Source organism: Conger conger, chromosome 7 (assembly GCF_963514075.1).
Source record: "Conger conger chromosome 7, fConCon1.1, whole genome shotgun sequence".
Lineage (NCBI taxonomy): Eukaryota > Metazoa > Chordata > Actinopteri > Anguilliformes > Congridae > Conger > Conger conger.
In genome coordinates, this window is record NC_083766.1 from 12,149,684 (window position 1) to 12,170,849 (window position 21,166).

The window sequence follows — 21,166 nt, forward strand, 5'->3', positions numbered from 1 at the left end:
CTAAGTGATGTCCTTCAGATGCATCCAAGAAAATGAAAAGACTAGAACATCTGCGATTTATCTGAAAGCGCTGTGATATTTAACATTCAATGTCATTCTGTTTAAATTGAAGTTCTAATGCGACTTGTTGGGTTCACCGCCTTTATTTGGCGATCCATCAAAGCTTTTCAATCACTTCCAAGTGGCCCACCAGAAATCAAAACACTACTCCACTGCCTTAGAATTGTGCTCGCGGTCGAGGACCGTTGTCATGGTGACGGCATCTCTCTTTCCAATGTGGTCCGAGAGATTCTTTGTTAATGCTGAGGGTGGTATTGTGGGTTTTGACCTGTGCTGGAAATGAGGGCCTGTCCAGTGTAGTGAAGTAGTTTTCTTAAGGTGAAGTACTTGAAACTGCACATTAAGTGATAGATTTATCGCTTCATTTTTAACATATTCCATAGATTATTCCATGAAAGACTTTTAGCATTTCCTGCATCACATCCTGCAGGTATTTGTGTGTGGGTATCAGACCTGGGTCAAATATGTTGGTTGATTGATTTGGCTTTAAATACTTTTCTACGCTTTTACTGCGCTTGTCTGGTGTACTGGAGCCACTCTCAAAAAGGGCAAACCCCACCTTCTGGTTTTTTAGTTGGCTCACTTGCACCTGGCAAGATCAGTTCAGCACAGAAAAGTATTCGCATCCAAGGTAATTATGTATTCCACCCAGGTGGGTGGAATATATAGTGGCTTCAGAAAGTATTCAGACCCCTTCACTTTTTTGCACACTCTATTGTGTTGTAGATCTAATTTTAAATGCCATTTTTGCCCATCAATAAAAAATTTTAAAAGACTATCAAAAACAGAAATCTCTCAATGTATTTACCCTTAATTCAGTGCTTGGTAGAAGCCCCTTTGGCAACAATTAAAGCTTCAGGTCTTCTTGGGTAAGTCTCTACAAGCTTTGCACACCTGGATTTGGGCAGTTCATCCCATTCTTCCTGGCAGATCCTCTCAAGCTCCGTCTGATTGGATGAGGAGCGTCTGTGAACGGTCATCTCCATCTCCATCTCAAGGACCTCTTTGTATTTGGCTGCAGTCATCCTTTCCTCAATTCTGACCAGTCTCCCTGTCCCTGCTGCTGAGAAGCACCCCCATAGCATGATGGTGCCACCACCTTGCTTCACTATAGGGACGGTATTAGCCAGGTGATGAGCACTGCCTGGTGTTCGCCCGACAGTGCTTGAAATTCTTCCCAAAGGTGGACTCCTAGACACATCTCAAGGATAATTAAAGCAAACAGACCACAATATGGAGTGCTACAGCAAAGGGTCTGACTTATGTATCTGACAGATTTAAGTTTTTTGATAAAAATGTGTACAAAAAGTTTTCACTGTCATTATAGGTTATTGAGTGTAGATTGATGGGCGAAAATGGCAATTTGTTTATTTCATATTGTGTACAACACAATAAAGTGAAGGCGTCTGCATACTTACGGATGCCACTGTAAATAGTTTTTATTAATTAAAATGTGATTCATATTAATGAGTCAGTCACTGCAGGAGGACGCAGGGAAAGCGCTGGAATCGCTGTGTGAACGCTACCTCCTCATCTCTCTTTTGTCTCTCAACACGCTCATGCTGTCACCTGTCAGGCTCACGATACTGTCACTAGAAATGCTTTCCAACTGCAAATGAATCCCTTCTGCTCTTTGAAGTTCTGCAGCTGCTGAAGGGTTTCCTGCTGTAAGAGCAGCCTGGGATCCCAATGCACATTTCCCTTGTGCTCTTACTCCTGCCAATGAATATTAGCAGTGGCATATTTCTGCTTACTTCCATCATGACTGGATTCGGTACCTGGGTTCACGTTCAAGTTCATCGCACAGTGATATTACATCAATGATGTCAACACGGGATCTTGGGATCAGACCTAGGTCAAATATGTAATGGTTTTGGATTTAAATATTTTTCTTTGCTTTTCTTTGGATCTTGCCTGGTGCAATTGAGCCAACCAAGAGGACCAGAAGGTGAGGTTTACATGGTTTGTGAGTATTTCTTAGCTTACATTTACATTTTTACATTTTAGTCATTTGGCAGACGCTTTTAATCCAAAGCGACTTACAAGTGCATAGGTTCTACCACAAGTCAAAGCATCACATCCAGAACTAGAAAAATACACCTGGACTGCTGTTCTAAACATATAGTCGTCATCATAAGTGGAATTTTTTTTTTTTTTTTTTTTTTTTGGGGGGCGGGGGGGGGTTAGACAGGGATAGGGGTATCAGAAGGGGGGGGCGGGGTTAATCAGGAGGGGGGACTAAGGTAGAGTTTGAACAGGTGTGTTTTGAGTCTGCGTCGAAATAGGGGGAGGGATTCTGCTGTCCTGACAGTGGTAGGCAAGTCATTCCACCACTGAGGAACCAGAACGGAAAACAGGCGTGAACGTGCAGCTCGACCGCCAGGTGCCCGTAGAGAGGGAATCGTAAGGCAACCAGAGCTGGCAGACCGGAGTGGTCTAGCTGGGGAGTAGGGAGTGATCAGGGATTGTATGTAATGTGGGGCAGTCCCCTTAGCAGCCTGAAATGCCAACACTAGGGCCTTGAATCGGATGCGTGCGGCAATAGGAAGCCAGTGGAGGCCAATGAGAAGCGGGGTAACATGAGCCGACCTGGGCTGACTGGTGATCAAGCGGGCTGCAGCATTCTGGACCAGCTGGAGGGGCTTGATGGCGCACCCTGGGAGGCCGGCTAGGAGGGAGTTGCAGTAATCCAGGCGGGAAATGACGAGCGCCTGGACTAGGAGCTGGGTGGCTTTCTCCGTCAGGAGATGACGGATGCGGCGTATATTAAACAGAAAGAACCTGCAGGTTCTGGCAGTGGAGGATACTTGTGGAGCCAGGGAGAGGCAGTTATCAAGAGTCACCCCAAGATTCTTTGCCGTACGGGAGGAGGAAACTACAAAGTCCTCCACAGTCAGTGAGAGGTCGATTGACGGAGAGGACTTAGCAGGGATGTAGAGAAGCTCAGTTTTGGCAAGGTTGAGCTTCAGGTGATGGGAAGTCATCCATGCAGAGATATCAGCCAAGCAGGCAGAGATCTGTGTGGTGATTTGGGTGTCAGGGGGGAAGGAAATGAAGAGTTGGGTGTCATCAGCGTAGGAGTGATAAGAGAAGCCGTGGGAAGAGATAACAGAACCAAGAGACATGGTGTATAGCGAGAAGAGGAGAGGCCCAAGAACCGAGCCCTGCGGGACTCCAGTTCGTAGGGGTTGAGGGTCGGAGAGTGCGCCCCTCCAAGTCACCTGGTAGGAGCGACCAGAGAGGTAGGAGGAAAACCAAGCGAGTGCAGAACCTGTGACACCCATCCCAGCCAGCGATGAGAGCAGAATCTCATGGTTGACTGTATCGAAGGCGGCCGACAGGTCGAGGAAGATGAGGACAGAGGAGAGGGATTTTGCTTTAGCAGAGTGGAGTGCCTCAGTGACCGCGAGCAGGGCGGTTTCAGTGGAGTGGCCACTCTTGAAGCCAGACTGGTTGGGGTCATGGAGATTGTTGTGGAGAAGATAGGTGGACAGTTGGGAGCAGACCGCCCGTTCCAGGGTTTTAGCGAGAAAGGGAAGAAGAGAGACAGGCCGGTAGTTGTTCAGGGCAGAGGGATCGAGAGTAGGTTTTTTGAGGAGGGGAGTGACTCTGGCCCTCTTCAGGGAAGAGGGCATGGTGCCGGAAGAGAGGGAGGTGTTGATTAGAGAGGAGAGAAAAGGGAGAATGTCCTCAGATATAGATTGTAGGAGGGGAGAGAGGATGGGGTCAAGAGGACAGGTGGTTGGGCGGTGGGAAGTAAGGAGTTTCAGCGTGTCGGCATCAGAGAGGGGAGAAAAGGAGGTTAGGGAGTTGGGGAGGGTAGGAGGGTCAGCAGGGGTGGAGGGTTGGGAGAAGGAATTGCGAATAGCATCGACCTTCTTTTCAAAGAAGGAGACAAAGTCATCAGGTGTGAGTGATGAGGGGGGTGGGGGGGGAGGGGGGGCCAGAAGAGAGGAGAAAGTTGAAAACAGTTTGCGGGGATTAGAGGCGGCTGCGCTTACAATACACCAGACAAGCTCCGTAAAGCATGGAAAGGTATTTGAATCCGAAACAATTATGTGTTTGACCCAGGTCTGATTGGAAAATCATTCAGAGGGTCTAACGACTGAGTTGAATGTCTAGGGATCATCAAATCATGGTCCTTGAGGTCTGCTGGTTTTCCACCCTCCCTTTACCTGGGAGTCAGGTGTGAAGACAGTACTAATTGTTCTGCTAATTACTGTCATGAACGCAAGCAGTAGAGAAGTAACAGCAGGAGGAGGGGGAAAGGCGTAACATTACCTGGGAGAAAAGAAAACCGAGCCGGTTTGGTTTTGAGGCTCAGATTTGATGATTGCTGGTCTGATGCCTGACTGCAATGCAAAGAGGCAGATACTGTGGCCCTTCAGAACCAGCCTAGCCTAGATGTACGGCAAAGATGACCAGCTGTGGTCCTGCAGTGCTGGAGATGCTTATCTTCCATCCTGGTTGTACCGTTTAGGAGTGCTGTCCGTACATAATCATATGAGTATTATTTGGCATTTAAAAGCAAGAGGACAGTGGTGTATAACTTAAGGCTGATATGTGGCAATAACAGCTGAATGGCTCATTTTGAAAGACTTATCTTTGTGATTTATTGGTATGGAGGTGCCATTTTAGGATTTTTAAGACACAACCAATCTCTGAAATTCTTAAACTGCGATCCTTGGATTGCTTATGGCCTTATTCCATATCCCTTATAGTCGGTAAGGATGATATGGGCTTCCCATTCCATATGTTTTATTACATTTTATTATTGCCATTACAGTGCTAGTGGTATGTTTAACCGTTTATGTATTTTTGGACCATTCCTGACTTGATGGTGAACTACCATCTGTACCTTCTGAATTGACAATTCTTTGGATTTTCCCATGCTGATGGTTAACAAAGGGATTTTGCATGCTTGGAAGTGATGGAATTGGAATAGTTCATTTAAACAGAGATTAACTAAATTAAGTAAAATTGTATTGGCAATTTCACTCTGGTTGATTTTATTTATAATAATTGTTAGGGGTGGCAATCATTTTGGCACATAGTAAAAGTACATAGTCTTCCCATGTGCTTGATCATAAAATAAAAAAGATTATCCATGTTGTTTATTATATGCAGCCTTTTTTCTCCATTTTTATTAAGCGTGCCAATAATTCTGGAGCCTGCTGTATGTTTTGTCAACAAACTGACATTTTCCTGACTGATGGTGTATTCATGTACCATGGGTTAGCATTTATCTCTGTTTTCATATAGGTCCTGGGCTGGGCTCCCGTTGAAAGTTGCAGGATGACACGTTATTCAGGGTCAGAGGTCATACTCACCATGAACCCAACACTGGGCCTGTGGCAGTGAGGGATATCTTCTATCTGACCCCAGGCCTCGGTCAGGGGAAACTATGAGAGGACTCCCTGCCTGGTCTTGCGTGGCCCTGCCAAGACCCCAGACACTGAGGCGTGATGCACTTTCTACCCAGAATAGAGCCAAAATGGTCGGCTTTTCTCATCCGCTTCACTGCACTGCTTTTACTGTCCCATGTGCTCGTGAAGCCCTGCCTTTTAGATGGGCAGCTGGGTGGGAGCTATGTTGGCTGCACTCAAGGTGCACAGCGAGCCAGGGAAATTAGTGAAATGGCGTGAATTCCTTTCAGTTTACAGAGGAGGAAATGCATTTGCCTCCTCCTGCTAAGGTTCACTGGGTGTGCGTCACTGTGTCTTTAACCCTTCATGTAGTCACACAAGATGCAAAAACTGTTTTTCATCTTATATGACTACATGAAAGACATCACAACATTTATTTTGGGTCGTATATAATCCATATGGTGTAGACGATGTTCACCAGATGTATTGCAGAAACCTTACTGAGTCTGGAAAACGTGCTTTTTTGAAACCACTTTTTGAATTGATGTTTTCCTGCTTGTTCAGCAAACCAAAAACATATCCCTTTCACGTAACCTCAAAATTAGGCTTGCTAATCAATCATATTTAGTCTTTTCTTTTTTTCTTTTACATACATCTATAACTCTATTCGAGAATGTTATATATAACTGTAAATAGCATAAGAATAAAAATGCTGGTTTCAGGAGGAGCAGGTTTGTTGTTTCCTCGGCGACTGCACAGAATACACAAGAAAAGTAGAAGATTGGTCATTGTGTGCTATGGTAATACCAGGATTTAATCTCAGCCGGTGCAGCTGTGATGGTATCAAGCACAGATCCCGGACTTTATGAGAAGCTGGTCCCCAGGGAGATGGCGTAATGCGAGCTCCTGGTCTCTGCTCGGGGCTGTAAGCACGGCCTGCATCGCAGCGTGAAGAATAACAGAGGAAATAGCCCGTCGGTTGTTTTGTTTTCTGACATAAACACACGCGCAAATACAGATGAGGTCAGCCATTGGCCTGCTCTGATGACGCTGACAGTGTCCAGGCCGGTATCGCCGTAAGACTTAAGCATTCCTCTCTATTACGCTTATTCATTTATTTATTTAAATATTTTTATTTAAAAATGTTTTATCCCTCCACCACCCCCTACATTGGGGGACAACTTTTTACATTAATACTGATTCATGCAAACATTTGACATACATTAAACCGTGTTTGGAAAGGAAAGTCAATGTCATACATGCACATTGAACAAAAGTGAACAGAAAATAATGACAAGAAAAAGAATAGCAACAAAATAACAATAATTATATCATTAGCAATAATAGTTTTATCATAGCCCAACAATATTTACAGTTTTAGTGCAATTCATTAATTCTGACTAAATGATTTCCTTTTCCTTTTTTCATACTCTTTTCTACTATGCATATTGTGTGCGTGTTTTCTGGACTGCTTCTTGCATGTATTTTCCCAGAATATCAAAAGGAACAGGAACACCTTGGAACATCTTGCGCGTCAGCCTCTGAGATTGTTCTGGAAGCAGCAGGGCAATCAGAGGGCCATGAGACTGCATGTAATTGTTTACAAACGCATCATTAAATTTATATCTCGCGCCATCTTTATGACCCGCCATGTAACAACCCTGTCTCTGTCCGCCCGTAAAAATGGATGGGCATGCACCATTGGTATGTGACCTCGGCTTAATGGCCTAAACCAGGATACGACATGGAGACAAGAGATTTAATGGACATTTTGAGTGCGGCTCTCTTTAAGAAGTGGGAGGAAATGCAAGAATATGAAATCAGGTGACACATACACGCTCACACACGCACACACACATGGTCACAAACACACACACAAACACATGCTCACACAAACACATTCTCTTGCCAATGTTTGAGGGTTTTTCTCCCCACTCAAGTGTTTTTTTTACCCTGTATTTGCTATTTTGGTGCTCTGGCCTGGTGTTTGGCTATAGACCTCTATAAAAAGCTTGATACAAAAAAAAAAGAACTATTAAAGAATAAAGATTTAAAAAGTAGCACTAGTCAATACAGCATGTTTACAATACATGTAATACATGTAATGTTATTATTTTGCTAAAAAGCATGCTTGAACATTTAACTGCATTAGATTACAAGTTCATGTAGTTCGTCAGAAATTGTCCGCAATTGTGTTGCCTTGAAAGTAATATAGAATGTTTCTAGATATTTCAGTATGATTCAGGACAGCCCGAGAAACAAGGACCTTTACAAATAGGGAAAGAGACAAGAATGCACGCTCGTATTCTCATGTGTTATTTTTGGCCTGTTTATTTCCCTTGCTTTTAATGTGACCTTGCAGGCATACCACTCTTCTTCCGTCAGTCTGGTATCGCTGCTCTTGTTTTGCTCTCTTTGGCTTCAGGCCTACTCAGTGGGTGCCTGGCTTACTGGCACAACTGTATATTTAGCCAAGATTGACTGACTAACTGACTGACTAGCCCTTTGTGGTTAAAAAAGAAGAAAGAACAAGAGGCATGTTTACGATGTATAAGGTAAGGAGTCATAGCAAATAAATCATTGGACACAGTTCTTTACCAGTGGTTTGTGTAAGCAGCGCCCGAAGGAATATACTAATATGAAGTTTTTATAACAGTTTTAGCATTGTACAGCCATTTTTAATGGCCCGGTTCAAACAGTGACCCCACATTTAACATGGTGGCGATTCATGTCCCCGAATAAGTTATTGTTATCGTGGAACTGGGTTCTACTGTATTCCAGCATTTATCTCAATTCAGGTCCAGGGTTAATCTGTGTCTGTGATCCTGCTCCTTTAATGTTTGTGCACTTGTGCTCAATGGCTGTATAATGGCTGTGGTCTGTCTGACAGATTGCAGGCCTTTTACAACTATGGTCTTGCACAAAACAAGCACAGTGCTAAACAAACCAGACAGAATGTGTGTTTGGCAGGTCACATCACGTTTGACATGCTTCGTTGGCCAAGACAAAAAGCAAAGAGAAGTATGTAAGCCATCCAGAATAAATCAAAATATATGTGCGCCTCTATGTTGACAAAGTATGCCCCAGTGTTTTAACCTGTGTTTGCGAGGGGAATATTTGAAGAAGACGATTCAGCCATGTGTATGCTGAGGCAATTTCACAAGAAAACAATACTGGCAGTGAGTGCATTTGAGCTACTGGATGTGGTCTGTGGTCACCGTAATCTGTCAAATGTTAGTTAATGTCAAACAATGGCTTCTCCCAAATCTTCTTGCACCAGAAACTCCTGCACCAGAGCCTCCTGTAGTTTAGAAAGATTGAAGATGTAATAAACGTCTGGAAGTTTGTCGTTAATTATATTTGAGTTTGCCCACCGCTGCTTCTGGTACAAACGGTTACAATAGAGTAGATCACTGCGAGGCAAATCAATTCATTTGAATGCTTAATGCAGGATACCATAGAAGGTATGCAACTCACAGGGGGAGCTTCCTGTTGTGACAGTTCTTTTCTGTTATATTCTGCCCGGTATCATACAGATCTTCATTCAGAGTCCTTCCCATTAGCCTTTGACGTGGTCGTCATGTACAGTACTGCGCACAGCCCACGCTACTGCTGCTGTTATCGTGGGAACTGCTGACAAGCTAATGAGACTTTACTGAAACGGTGACAGACCGTGCCTTTGGAACTTTTCCACTCGATTTTCATTTAAGTCCTTGGCCGAGAAGACGTCACAGTTTAATCTTTCCCCCGGGTCCCTCTCCCCCATGTTTGCATCCTGCGTCTGTTTTGGTCCTACACTCACCCTCTTGAGATGATTTTCAGGGACATTTAACAACTTAACATCCCCCAAATGGAAAATTTGGTTCACTCTTTTTTAAAATTAAATCAAGATACGGATCTTTCACAGTTCTTTAACATAATTATAGATAGTACTTTTGAAACATTTCATTTATGGTACAATAAACAAGAGCCATTGTCAGAAAATGGTATTCCTATCTGAAATGGAATTTAATATCTGCACAAGTTTAATAGTTATTTTTTCACCTGATAAAGGGAAGGGCGGGTTTAATTTTGCCAGTGTTTCTTGGATCGCTGCTGAACAAACTCTCTGGCCCCGAGTTGTTTTAAATGAAGGATACACCCTGTCTTTGAGCTCCTGTTACACTGTGCTAACTACTGTGTGGGAAATAATCACTGGTTTTTGGTTGAGTGTAAGTTGGTTGCAGTGCTGATGCACATGGTCCAGCAGGGAATCAAAAGGCAAATGGAGTTGTTGAAAACTTCACTTCTCGGGAAACCCAAAACATTAATTTCAGATGTCACAGTGAAGAGTTAACCTTTGGTCCATTCTCATTAATGAATAAAATTAGCTCTATGCTTTTTAGATTATAAAACAAAAATATCTTCCCTTTCATTCAGCTCTGCTTCTGTGAAATAATTTCTAGGATAAATGGTCCAAAACATTCTGCTGTATATTAGATTCGCTTTTCACTATATACTGTATATATAATACACATCAATTATACTACTATATGTTTTTTATATGTTTTTTGTGTTACCACTATAAACTTGACTTGAATAACCCTAAGTCCTAAACATTATCCTAATCTTGACTCAACATTGATTCCATAACCAACTCTTGCCAAATACTGTAAATACATATAATTATGTATAATGTAACTCATTCCACATTCAAAAACTATTTTATTTGCAGGAATCAAATAGTTTTTGTATTCTTTTTCAGCTTACTCTATTTTATTTGACGAATGCAATGCACAGGCATGATGTTTATACAAAAGCAGGGATATAGAAATGAATTATTATTATATTGTCAATTAGAAACAACATGCAAATAATATTTCTGTAAAATTACATTGACCTGATCCTTTATTTTAACAACATTATGCTATAATAATGTTGCTAAAATAAAGGATCAGGTCAAAGTAATTTTACAGAAATTTTAAAATAGGCTTTAATAGTGAAATTACACATATGGAAATACCCAAATGTGATTGTACACTGCGATGTTACATAGCAACACTTCATATTCCGATGATTTGTCATTAGAATTCAGCCTTTTTATCCCTGTTGCAGAAATTCCATTGGTATTTTGACATTGACCATTGTTACCAATGTCAGCATATGTATTATATAGCCATCTCTTCCATTTGCATACTCTGTTTAATGTTTATTTTCCTCACATCAACAATGGTGCAGTAACATCAGTTTCCAACAACTGTACATCAATACAGGGAAAGTGCTAGTTAGATCTTTTACATTAGGTGACAGAACATGCCATATGCCATCTGTTTGACATATGATATATTCAAACCTTGCACCATTTTTCAATAATTAGTTCCTTTCTACTACCAGAAATGTGATGGCAGTGTGTCATTTAATTCCTGTTAATTTCAATAACAGGGCTTTCAAAAGAGAGCTTTGTGTTGGAGTTTTCATTTTGTGAGTGCACTGAAGGAAGACTCGCTGGTCAACTGAAAAGCTGTCGCTCAGTTTGTTTCTAAGCCTGCCAGACATAGCCACAGTCATCTGTATCCACTCAAAATGTTTTCGGTGGGGAAAAAACTTGCACTTCCACTGTCTTTGAGCTTCTGTTACATCTGTTCTAGTGATATTTAGAAACTCCCAAGGGTTAGGTTTCCGAAGAGACTGCCTTTAGTCAAAAAGGTTCAATAATAGTAACCATTTTGTTTTCGTTATTTCATTTTCAGGCTTGTGTTAAGAAGGGGGCACTACAGAAGGGATTACCAGTTAACTGTAACTCCACACAGGAATGCTGAACTTGCCAGAGGAGTGACGTTGCCTATCGTTATGGGATGGCTTCTGGTCAAACCCTTGAGAAATCTTGTCCATCCCAACATTCCTGCTTGTTAAGCAAAGCCTCCTTTTCTAACCTTTTAATGTGTTCTGGTCCTTAACCACATCTGTCTTCTACATCAAATTCCTCAGGCAAACCAACAGAGAGTTATTTTTCTCCCAGACCCAGAGCCCAGGGTCTGCCAAGGAGGTGCATATTCAGGGTGGTTAACTCATTTTTGAAAGATATGGAGATTACAGATTTATAACTCGCACGCACCTCCTCTAAAACCCTCCCCCATGTCACCCACACCGGCTGGGATAATTTTCTTCTTCTGTTTAAGTTAAGTTTTTTAACGGTCTCAGCGGATAGGTTGCCACTTCCTCAAACCACTCCCCTTTTCTATAGAGCAGAACAGAGAAAGATTGGCAAGAAGCTTGGTCAAGCTATTCCACTCTCCACCTCTTCATTTGGTACACTCTCTCTCTCCCTTGACTTTTTGTGCTTAACTCTGGAAAATGACGACTCCTGTTCCCCTAGCGCTGGCTAGCATCCATGCCCTTCCGGCTTGCTGATCTGAATAGACCGATCCCTAGAGGGCCACTGGTGGGGATATAAGAGAGCATGGAGCCCTGGTGTCATAATTCTGCTAACAAGATAAGGACAGGACGCTAACACTCATTTCAGAAGGAGAGGACTCCAATAACAGGTAAATCCGCATACCTGTCTATTTATTTTCTTATCCGACAACACTGAACATGTTGTCAGAATGTGATCATTCTGGTATACAGTTTCTTTGTACTTTCATTTGTTCTCGATTGTTTGATATATTACCCATTGATCACACGGTCAATACATGGATAATATGTAGTTATTAATGCAAATGATTGTGGAGTAGGCATGATGACAACATTAACATCCTGTGAATTGTTTGACTATTAATAATGAACTATATTAATAATTCCATGAATGGTGGTAATCTTACAATAAAATAATCCTTTCATGTGGTTTTTTGAGATGTACTGTCTAACCTTCAGCAATCATTTTCACATCAAGGCCAGAAAATATTTCATCTTGAGTAAATTATTCAGAAGAGTTAGTTCAAATGTACTGTAAATGATTTCAGTAGTTGCGTCAAAATCTTTGGTATTAATATGTGCTGAAAATACACCGTTATGGAAAGAAAAAGATGAAGGAAATGCTTCCACTTCTTCAGAATATAGAAATTGTCAAAGAGAAGTATGTAAGCCGTCCAGAATGTTGGAGTAAGGAAAGTGTGTGACCCTTTTCCACCACCCACCCCCGTTGCCACCAGCCAGAGGAGTTCTGCTGTCCCCTCTCCTCCTAATAATAACCAGACGGAGGCTAGGTCACAGGATACTTTTCCCATGCTGGAACAATCCGTAGAGTAAGCTGAATTTGTACTGTTGGGAAATTTGAAGGATCATGTAAAAGCTAAACTGTATCCCATCTGTACTTTATCTTCACTCCTCAAATGAAACACTGGAGAATTAGTGTCTGTTTATGTAAGTGGTGGAATGGAGGTGCCACTTCTGAGAATGTGTGTGTGTGTGTGTGTGTGTGTGTATTCCACCGTATGGCTAAGAATAAACAAACATCTGACTCTCACTCAGGAATTCAAAAACACGTCTCACTCCATTGGATCAAAGAATGGCTATGGTCACCACCATCCAACCATCCAACCTCTCTGCGGTGAACGCATCATTCGAGGACCTGAGAGCGGACCCACTATGCAGCAGCATCTCTCCTTCCCGACACCAGAACAAGCTCATCCCCGCCATCTACGGAGTCATCTTCCTCCTGGGCTTCGTCGGCAACGGCCTGGTGGTGCTGGTGCTAAGCCACAGGTCCAGTCGGAAGACCATGGCCAACACCTACATGCTGAACCTGGCTCTTTCGGACCTGCTGTTCCTCACCAGCCTACCCTTCTGGGCCGTCTACTACTCCTATGACTACGACTGGGTGTTCGGGAAAGTGATGTGCAGGGTGTGCGGCTGGCTCCTCAACATCAACGTGTACGCCAGCGTCTTCTTCATCACCTGCATGAGCGCCGACCGCTGCCGGGCCATTGTGCACCCGCTCCAGTCGCAGAGCCAGAGGAACCTCCGCCGGGCTCGGGCGGTGAGCTGCGTGGTCTGGGTGGCAGCCACCCTCCCCACCATCCCCGCCCTGGTCTTCAGGGAGGTCCACTACTTGGAGGAGCTGAAGGTCACGGCCTGCGCGGTGAACTACCCCAGCACCGGCTGGTTCGTGGGCCTGGCCCTCATGAAGATCGTCCTGGGCTTCCTGGTCCCCTTCGCCGTCATCGCCACCAGCTACTGCACCATCGGCCGCCACCTGCTCGGGGCCGCCCCTGTAGACGAGGGTTCGGACCACCTGGACCGGGCCCTGAGAATGGTGGTGGCGGTGGTGTTGGCTTTCTTCATCTGCTGGTTCCCCTTCCACCTCCTGACCTTCCTCTACACCCTGGGCGCCTTGGAGCTCCTGACGGCCTGCTGGGTTAGGTGGGCCGTACACGCAACGATCCCGTTCGCCCTCTGCCTGGGCTTCTGCAACAGCGCCATCAACCCCTTCCTCTACTGCTTTGTGGGCAACCACTTCCGCGAGCAGCTGGCCTGCCTGGTCCAGGCGTGGGCTCCCAGGTTGTTCCAGAAAACCGGCTCCATCAGCTCCAGACTGAGCTCCTTCTCCAGGAAGCCCAGCGACCAGAAGGACCTGAGCTCGCAGGAGAGTGAGGGACAACACAATAGAGGGTCCAGGGGAGGGGTCAGGAGTCACATAGTGGCACAGGACAGTAATGTGTCATGCGTTTAACCCAATGCGGTAACCCCAACCAAAGTGACTGAGACCAGCAGTGTCTGTCTGGCATTGACAGTCAGATTTATAGAGGCCAGCCTTCTTCAGGAATCATTATATGCATTTTTAAGTGCTGGCCTCTGACACGATCTAGCGGTCGATGAACTTGTGTCTTGTATTATATATATATATGTATATATGAAAGAATATGTTGTCACTTTATGTAAAATGCAGTCTAAAATGCTATATTCCGATAAATATTAATGGAAGTGCCAAGTGGATGATTGTTTAAGCTATAATGCGGCAAAAGAATGATTTTGCGAGTTGTTTTTTTGATGGTGATTTTAAAGTTCTCTCTATTTTGTCATGAGGTGAACCAAACATGTTGGAATATTTTGCAGCCACTGCCAGTATCCGGATGCACTTTTAAGTTATGGTTTTGCTAACGTTGAATGAATATATTTTTCATGGGATCAAAATGATCCCGGGATTATAAATCAGGGCATTACTACCTCACCTTATTTCAAATAAATATATACATTTTTGGAAACTTGTGTACCCTCCTCAGAACCTCATATGTGATGTGGTTATTGCACCGTAGGATTTTCCATGCAGCAATTACCCCCACACACCTCCCAACCACTCTTCTTTCAGGGCAGCAGCATACTATTTGGGGCAAATGACTTCTCAGGTGTTTCAGACCAGTTTGGAGTTAGTTTGTTTTAGTTTGTTCAATCACTTCATTAGTGCAGATATAAGAAAGTATCTTGTCTTGATTCAAAGCTTTTGATTGCCTCTTGCCTCAAGTTGATTATTGGCTTTTGTGGTGAAACCAAAATGTCTAAAAATGCTCTTTAATAAAAGCTAAAAGTCTCCACATGTTAATTATTTGATCACATAACTACATTTGTGGAGTAAGCCAAATCAAGGAAAACTATGTCTTTGTCCCAAGACTTATGGAGCTCACTATGGTAAATGGTAAATGGTTGGCATTTATATAGCGCCTTTATCCAAAGCGAGGTACAATTTATGCTTCTCATTCACCCAGTCATACACACACTCATATACCAACGGTGATTGGCGGCCATGCACGGCACCAACCAGCTCGTCAGGAGCATTTGGGGGTTAGGTGTCTTGCTCAGGGACACTTCGACACAGCCCGGGCGGGGGAACGAACCTGGCAACCCTCCGACTGCCAGACGCCTGCTCTTACTGCCTGAGCCATGTCGCACTATATATGGTAAATACATGTATTACTTCAATATGCAAGTTTATACACACAGTTGCGATTTAACTAATTGGATAAATAAAATGGATAGGAAAGATGTATGATAGCTTGAGAAACCATGGCCTCATTCCAATGAAACGACCTCGCTGTCAGACTATTTGTCTTATGTGTTTTCCTTTCTCTCTAAAGCACATTAATATGTTACATACTATGCATACTGCGGCTTGAAAATGGCTCTCCTGTGTTTTGACTCAAATATTGCTTTTTCTATTTCAGGAAAGTATTTCCTGAAGGATAAACTGTCCTCCAGATGTCAGTTTGGTTCACTACGTAAGCCAGTTCTCATCCAGTTTCTCGAAAACATAGTTTCACAAATTGCATGTGAGATTATCTCGTTCAACCCAAAAGGAAGACTGTTAATGTATTTTATCCAGTGCAATCCAGGAGAGGAAATAAGGAGAATATTAGCTAGTGCAATGCCTCAGCATTAGCACTAAGACCAGCAAACCACAAACTGCCAATATTTATTACATACGTCCATGGGCACAGCAAAAAATAACTAAAACTATCATTTGCTCTATTACTTGCCCATCACTGCCCACAACATATCCTTTTTTAGTCATGTTATGATGACTAGAATGGAAAATCAGTTTTGTAATTCCCCAGAATAGGTGTAATGTGATCCGAAAGTTTTAGTACTGGATAATGTTACAGTATGTGGATGCTTTGGCTGAATCTAGCCAAAGCCAAAAGTCAGTGAGAAAGGACCCCCAGACCTATTCAATATAAATGTAAATAAATGGAGAAGAGAAGATCAATTTTGCGAAGCTAAGTTGTTGAGCTACCACTTCCTCCTCCCTGCACTTTTATCCTGCTACTAAGGCTAACTTGAAAACAAGAATCCATGTAACAAGAATATATTGTGCCTCATGTGAACTGTGGACCAATATTTTTCTCCTCCCCCCCCCCTCCACACACACACACACACACACCGCACACCCCTCTGAACTTCACTGCTGATGCCTTTGCCAACTTCTTTGACAGAGAGGTTGCTGACATCTACAATTCTCTCGAGACTCCTCTAGCACATTAGCCAATCCTCTCATCAGACAACCCTCCCCTCTCCTCATTCAGTACCCCTATCCTCTGCCTTATCTTTTACATTTATTTAGCACATGCTTTTATCCAAAGTGATGTACAATAAGTGCATGGTGAAGGCCACAGAACAACTTGGGCAATGTACAATTCACAAAAAATGTCAGTTATTTTCAGCCATGAATATCAAATCTAGTTCACATCGTAAATATTGGTCAAGTCAGTCAGTATGGCAAAGTAGAAGCAAGACAGGTGCTTATAATCTGTATTTTATATAATATATGCACAGGTCCGCAGTTTAATGTCATGCGTAATCGCTCTTTGTGACCCCGCAGTTGAAGTACTGTGTGCTGCTATTTTGTCAGAGGGTTGCCGGTTCTATCCCCCGCCCGGGCTGTGTCGAAGTGTCCCTGAGCAAGACACCTAACCCCTAAATGATCCTGACGAGCTGGTCGGTGCCTTGCATGGCAGCCAATCGCCGTCGGTGTGTGAGTGTGTGTATGACTGGGTGAATGAGAAGCATCAATTGTACAGCGCTTTGGATAAAGGCGCTATATAAAATGTCAACCAAGTGTCCTGTTTTCTTCAGTAATGTCGTGGACAGTAGTCTGTTTAGCCGATTGTTTCAAATGGGTGATAGTGGCACTATTCTGATGTTAAAAATACAATAACAACAGTAGCCTGTTTTGGCATATCATAGATTACTCAGAAATGTAAAAAGGGAAATAAGATAAGGCATTACCGTAGCTAAAAGGACAAATACACCTACAGTATATAAAAGGCACAATATACTGGGAAATCGGTCTCGCTAGATTTTATCGCGTGCACATTGTGCACTGTGTGTCTGTGTGTGCGTGGGTGGGTGAACACATGCCATGCGTGCCTGTTTGTGTGGTTTATCTTCTCTTGTGACGCTCAAAGGATGTTACTAAATCATGCAGATGTAACTGTATTGAATTTCTCAATTATAAAATATACTCAGGATAACAAAATAACCCTCACCAGTCTGGCTTCAAGGCTGAACACTCATCGAGGAGCTCCATACTGTGAAGGCAGCTTCTCTCTCCTCTATTCTAATCCTCCTTTAATTCTCTACAACTTTTGACATGGTTAACTATCCCCTGATGTCTCATATAACTACCATGGGATCTTCAGTACATGCCTGAACTGGTTTGCTTCCTATCTGAATAGTTAGTCCTCCCAGGTTGTACTGTATGGTAGGGGAAGACCTCACACTTTTCAGACCTCAAAAACTCTTTAACAGGAGACCCTCTGGGTTCAGTTCTTTGTCTTCTCCTCTCAAAAGTGTTTGGATCAGTCATCTCCTCCCATGGCCTGTCTTATTATTGCTATGCTGATAATACACAGCATTTCTGATCCTTTCCACAGTCTCAGCCAGCACGCATTTCAGCTTGCAAACAAGATGGCTTAGGCTGGATGAAATGGATTCTCAATAACCGCAAACAGGCATATGATGAGTTTCTGTTCTGTATAAGTAATACTGTTTTTGCCTGTTTTTACTCCTGTACAACAGAGCTAAACGTTGTAACCATATGTTTTATATTTTCAGTTTCTATTGAATTACTTTTTGTTTCAAATCCAATTTGAAAATTGATACCAAATGCAAATATAGCAGCATGTTTACATTGTGATACGTGACAGTGTTTGGCTTCCTGTTTCAGTAGTCCATCTTTTTAAGGAACCAGGGTATTACAGGTTATTACAGAGTATATCCAGCACTTACTGTAGTTTCAGTGTTTAAGAACGACCATAACTGACCTCTCAATAGTTTCTCAAACTGGCAACTGTAGTTCTCAGTTAATATTTCACAGTTATGGAAATCTTATGTTTGCATACAATTATCTGGCTAACTCAGTAATCCTGCTTTATGGAACACACCCCAGGAAAATCAGTATTGTGTCCTTCAAATGTGATCACGGCACATGATGGTGTAAGTGGGCCTGCCACATCTTATGAAACTGCAGAAACAGGCACAAAAAGGTAACTAGAAACCGAAGATAAGTCTACTAACATCAAGTGCAATGCAAAGGTGCACAGTTCAGTGCAATCCCCAATAACAAAATCAATCAAAATAAGAAAATAAATCAACAAATATTATTGTGCAGTGGGTAGCACTGACACCTCACAGGAAGAAGGTCCTGGCTTCGAAACCTGGCCAGGGCCCTCTGTGTGGAGTTTGCATGTTCGCCCTGTGCCCCTGTGAGTTTCCTTCCACAGTCCAAAGACAGGCAGGTTTGACAAATTGGACAGTCTAAATGTGCAAAGGTCGGTGGTTCAATCCCCAGTGTAGCCACAATAAAATCCGCACAGCCATTGGGCCCTTGAGCAAGGCCCTTAACCCAGCATTGCACCAGGGGAGGATTGTCCCCTGCTTAGTCTAATCAACTGTATGTCGCTCTGGATAAGAGCGTCTGCCAAATGCCATCAATGTAATGTAATGTGAGTGAATGGTGTGTGTACCCTGCGATGGATTGGTGGCATGTGCAGGGTGTATTCCTGCCCACTGGGATAGAGCCTCATTCCTGCCACTGCAAGAGCCTCATTCCTCTCCTGTGTCCTGATCCTGATTTACACCCTGGCTGAGATGGGTATTTCTGGGACTGCCCTCTCTTGGTTTGTGTTCTGTGACATTTTCATGTGTAATGAAAATGATTCAAGGTTACACAGCGTTTAGGGAACGTTTCTTTTACTTGATGCTTGCATGGAGAACACTCGTGCCATCTTGTGATATAGCACACTGCTTCATATAGTTACTGTACTACTTCCGTAATCTGTTGTGCTGTAAATATTACATCACTTTTTTTAAACTAGTTGCTATTGAAAATTAAAGGAGCACTGCCACGCTTGTTTCAGTTGAGATTATTTGGATTAAATGCCATAATTATGTGTAGGCATTTTTTAAATCACCGCCAGTGAAGCCGTTTCATAAATATGGGGCAAAAAAAAAAATGGACATGCTGAATCTCCGGCCTGTGTTTCCTAGAAGGTAGTGGGTGCTCAAACTTCACCCTTGAATGAAGGGACTCGTTTATGGGGGGCTACCCATACAGGTGATCACATGACACTCCCACAACAATACATCTGACAGGACATCTGACAGGAGGGGGGTCCGTCTCTGCTTATGATCCCACAAGCCTCTGTACTGGGGCCTCTGCTATTTTCCCTTTACACAAACTCTCCTGCTGCAGTGATTGCATCACATCACTTCTCCTGTCACTGTTATGCTGATGATACTCAACTTTTCCTGTCATTCCCTCCCTCTGCCACACAGGAGAAAATATCTGCCTGGCATCACCAGGCATCACCTGAAGCTCAACCTCAACAAGACAGAGCTGGGGATCTTCGTGGCTTTTAGTGTATTTTTTAATAAATATATATTCGTCGAGTTCACCGTGATGAAATACATTGTCGTGTGAAACCGCCCAGGGTGCTGAGTGATAGGAGTCGTAGGTGCATTTATTTGGCGCATTTGTAAGTCTCCTGCACAGTCAGTGAGCCTAGGGGAGCGCCTGGTGAATCTCTGTGGTTGCTGACTTTCCTCAAAGTCAAGTAGTGTACATGGTCGTGGGCGGATCGCCCATCTCCGGTTGAGAGCCTTACGAAAGTGCTGTTAAGCTCAGGGGTCCGGAATTGAGACCCCTGCCGCTGTGTATGTACGGGTCCTACACCGTTATTAGGACGGCCAGTGGAACTAGGGGTTCATTCGTTTCATGTATTCCCATATCCTTTTTTCAAAGTAACCCAGCGTCGTTAGGATAATTAAATTGTAAATATTGTCGTTTATTATGATGTTATGTTGGTAAGACTGCTTCCTCAATCGTATTAAATTGTTAATGCTTTTGTGTATTCCAGTGTTAGGGCAAGTGTTCCCGCTTTGTCAAGTGGAATAGGAGATGCGATGTCTTGTCTTTCGTGATCACTTTTCCGTTCCCGGTTTTTGGTATGCTATAGCGCAGTTGGGAGCCGGCGCAGTTTGCGTAGGCTTCCTATTTCATATTATTTATTTTCCTCGCAGGTATCAGATTAAATTTGTCGACCAGTTTCAATTGGTCGTTTTCTTCGTTGGCTAAATTGCGGGGAGTTAAGCCCCTTTATTGTTTACCCCTTCCTCCTCTGGGGTGCGTCCCTGGTCTCTAGGGATGCCCTCAGAAAAAAGCTCAGTGGTTATCTCACGTCTTGAGAATTTATAGAACCCAATTCGGTCGGGCTTGGACTTCCGACCCCGCTCCCTTACAATAGAAGGTACTGATAAGGCTTTCGTCGTAGTGTCACAGTGCATATTTTATTAATTATGGTAGATTACAGTCTAAATACAACAGGATTATACATTTGGAAAATGGAAAATGTATACACTGTTATTCATCACTTAGAAGGGTCAGTTAATAAAGTACAGATCCTTATAATTCATTTTGAAACTACAGGAAAAACATTTCAGTTACTTCATAAAAACCAATGCATCTACTGAATTTCTCTAAATTCCTCTAAAGCATTATTTTGTAATTTTGTTTTTCATTCCTAGTTTTATTTCACAGCAGGATGGTGATTACAGAAAACAAATATTTACATTTATGTCTATTGCTCTCAATATTACACCGAATTTAATGCATACCAAATGTCATTTTATAAATTTCAGTCACCGAATTTGGCCTCTATTCTAATCTACTAAATACCATTCATATGCTTCCCTTATCTTAGTTCGACGTTTATTTTAGAAGTTGTCAATAAACTTTTAGGGTTCGGGTAAGGTTAACGTCACGATTTCTA

The 21,166-nt window shown here is 42.9% G+C and overlaps 1 protein-coding gene across 1 annotated transcript; it reads left to right on the top strand.

The window, feature by feature from the left end:
* The first annotated feature begins 11,693 nt into the window (after positions 1–11,693).
* Positions 11,694–14,608, top strand: LOC133133690 (type-2 angiotensin II receptor-like). Its single transcript, XM_061249839.1, has 2 exons — positions 11,694–11,950; positions 12,876–14,608. Exon 2 carries the CDS (start codon positions 12,913–12,915, stop codon positions 14,074–14,076), a length of 1,164 nt encoding a protein of 387 aa, XP_061105823.1. The 5' UTR covers positions 11,694–11,950; positions 12,876–12,912; the 3' UTR covers positions 14,077–14,608.
* The last annotated feature ends 6,558 nt before the right edge of the window (positions 14,609–21,166 follow it).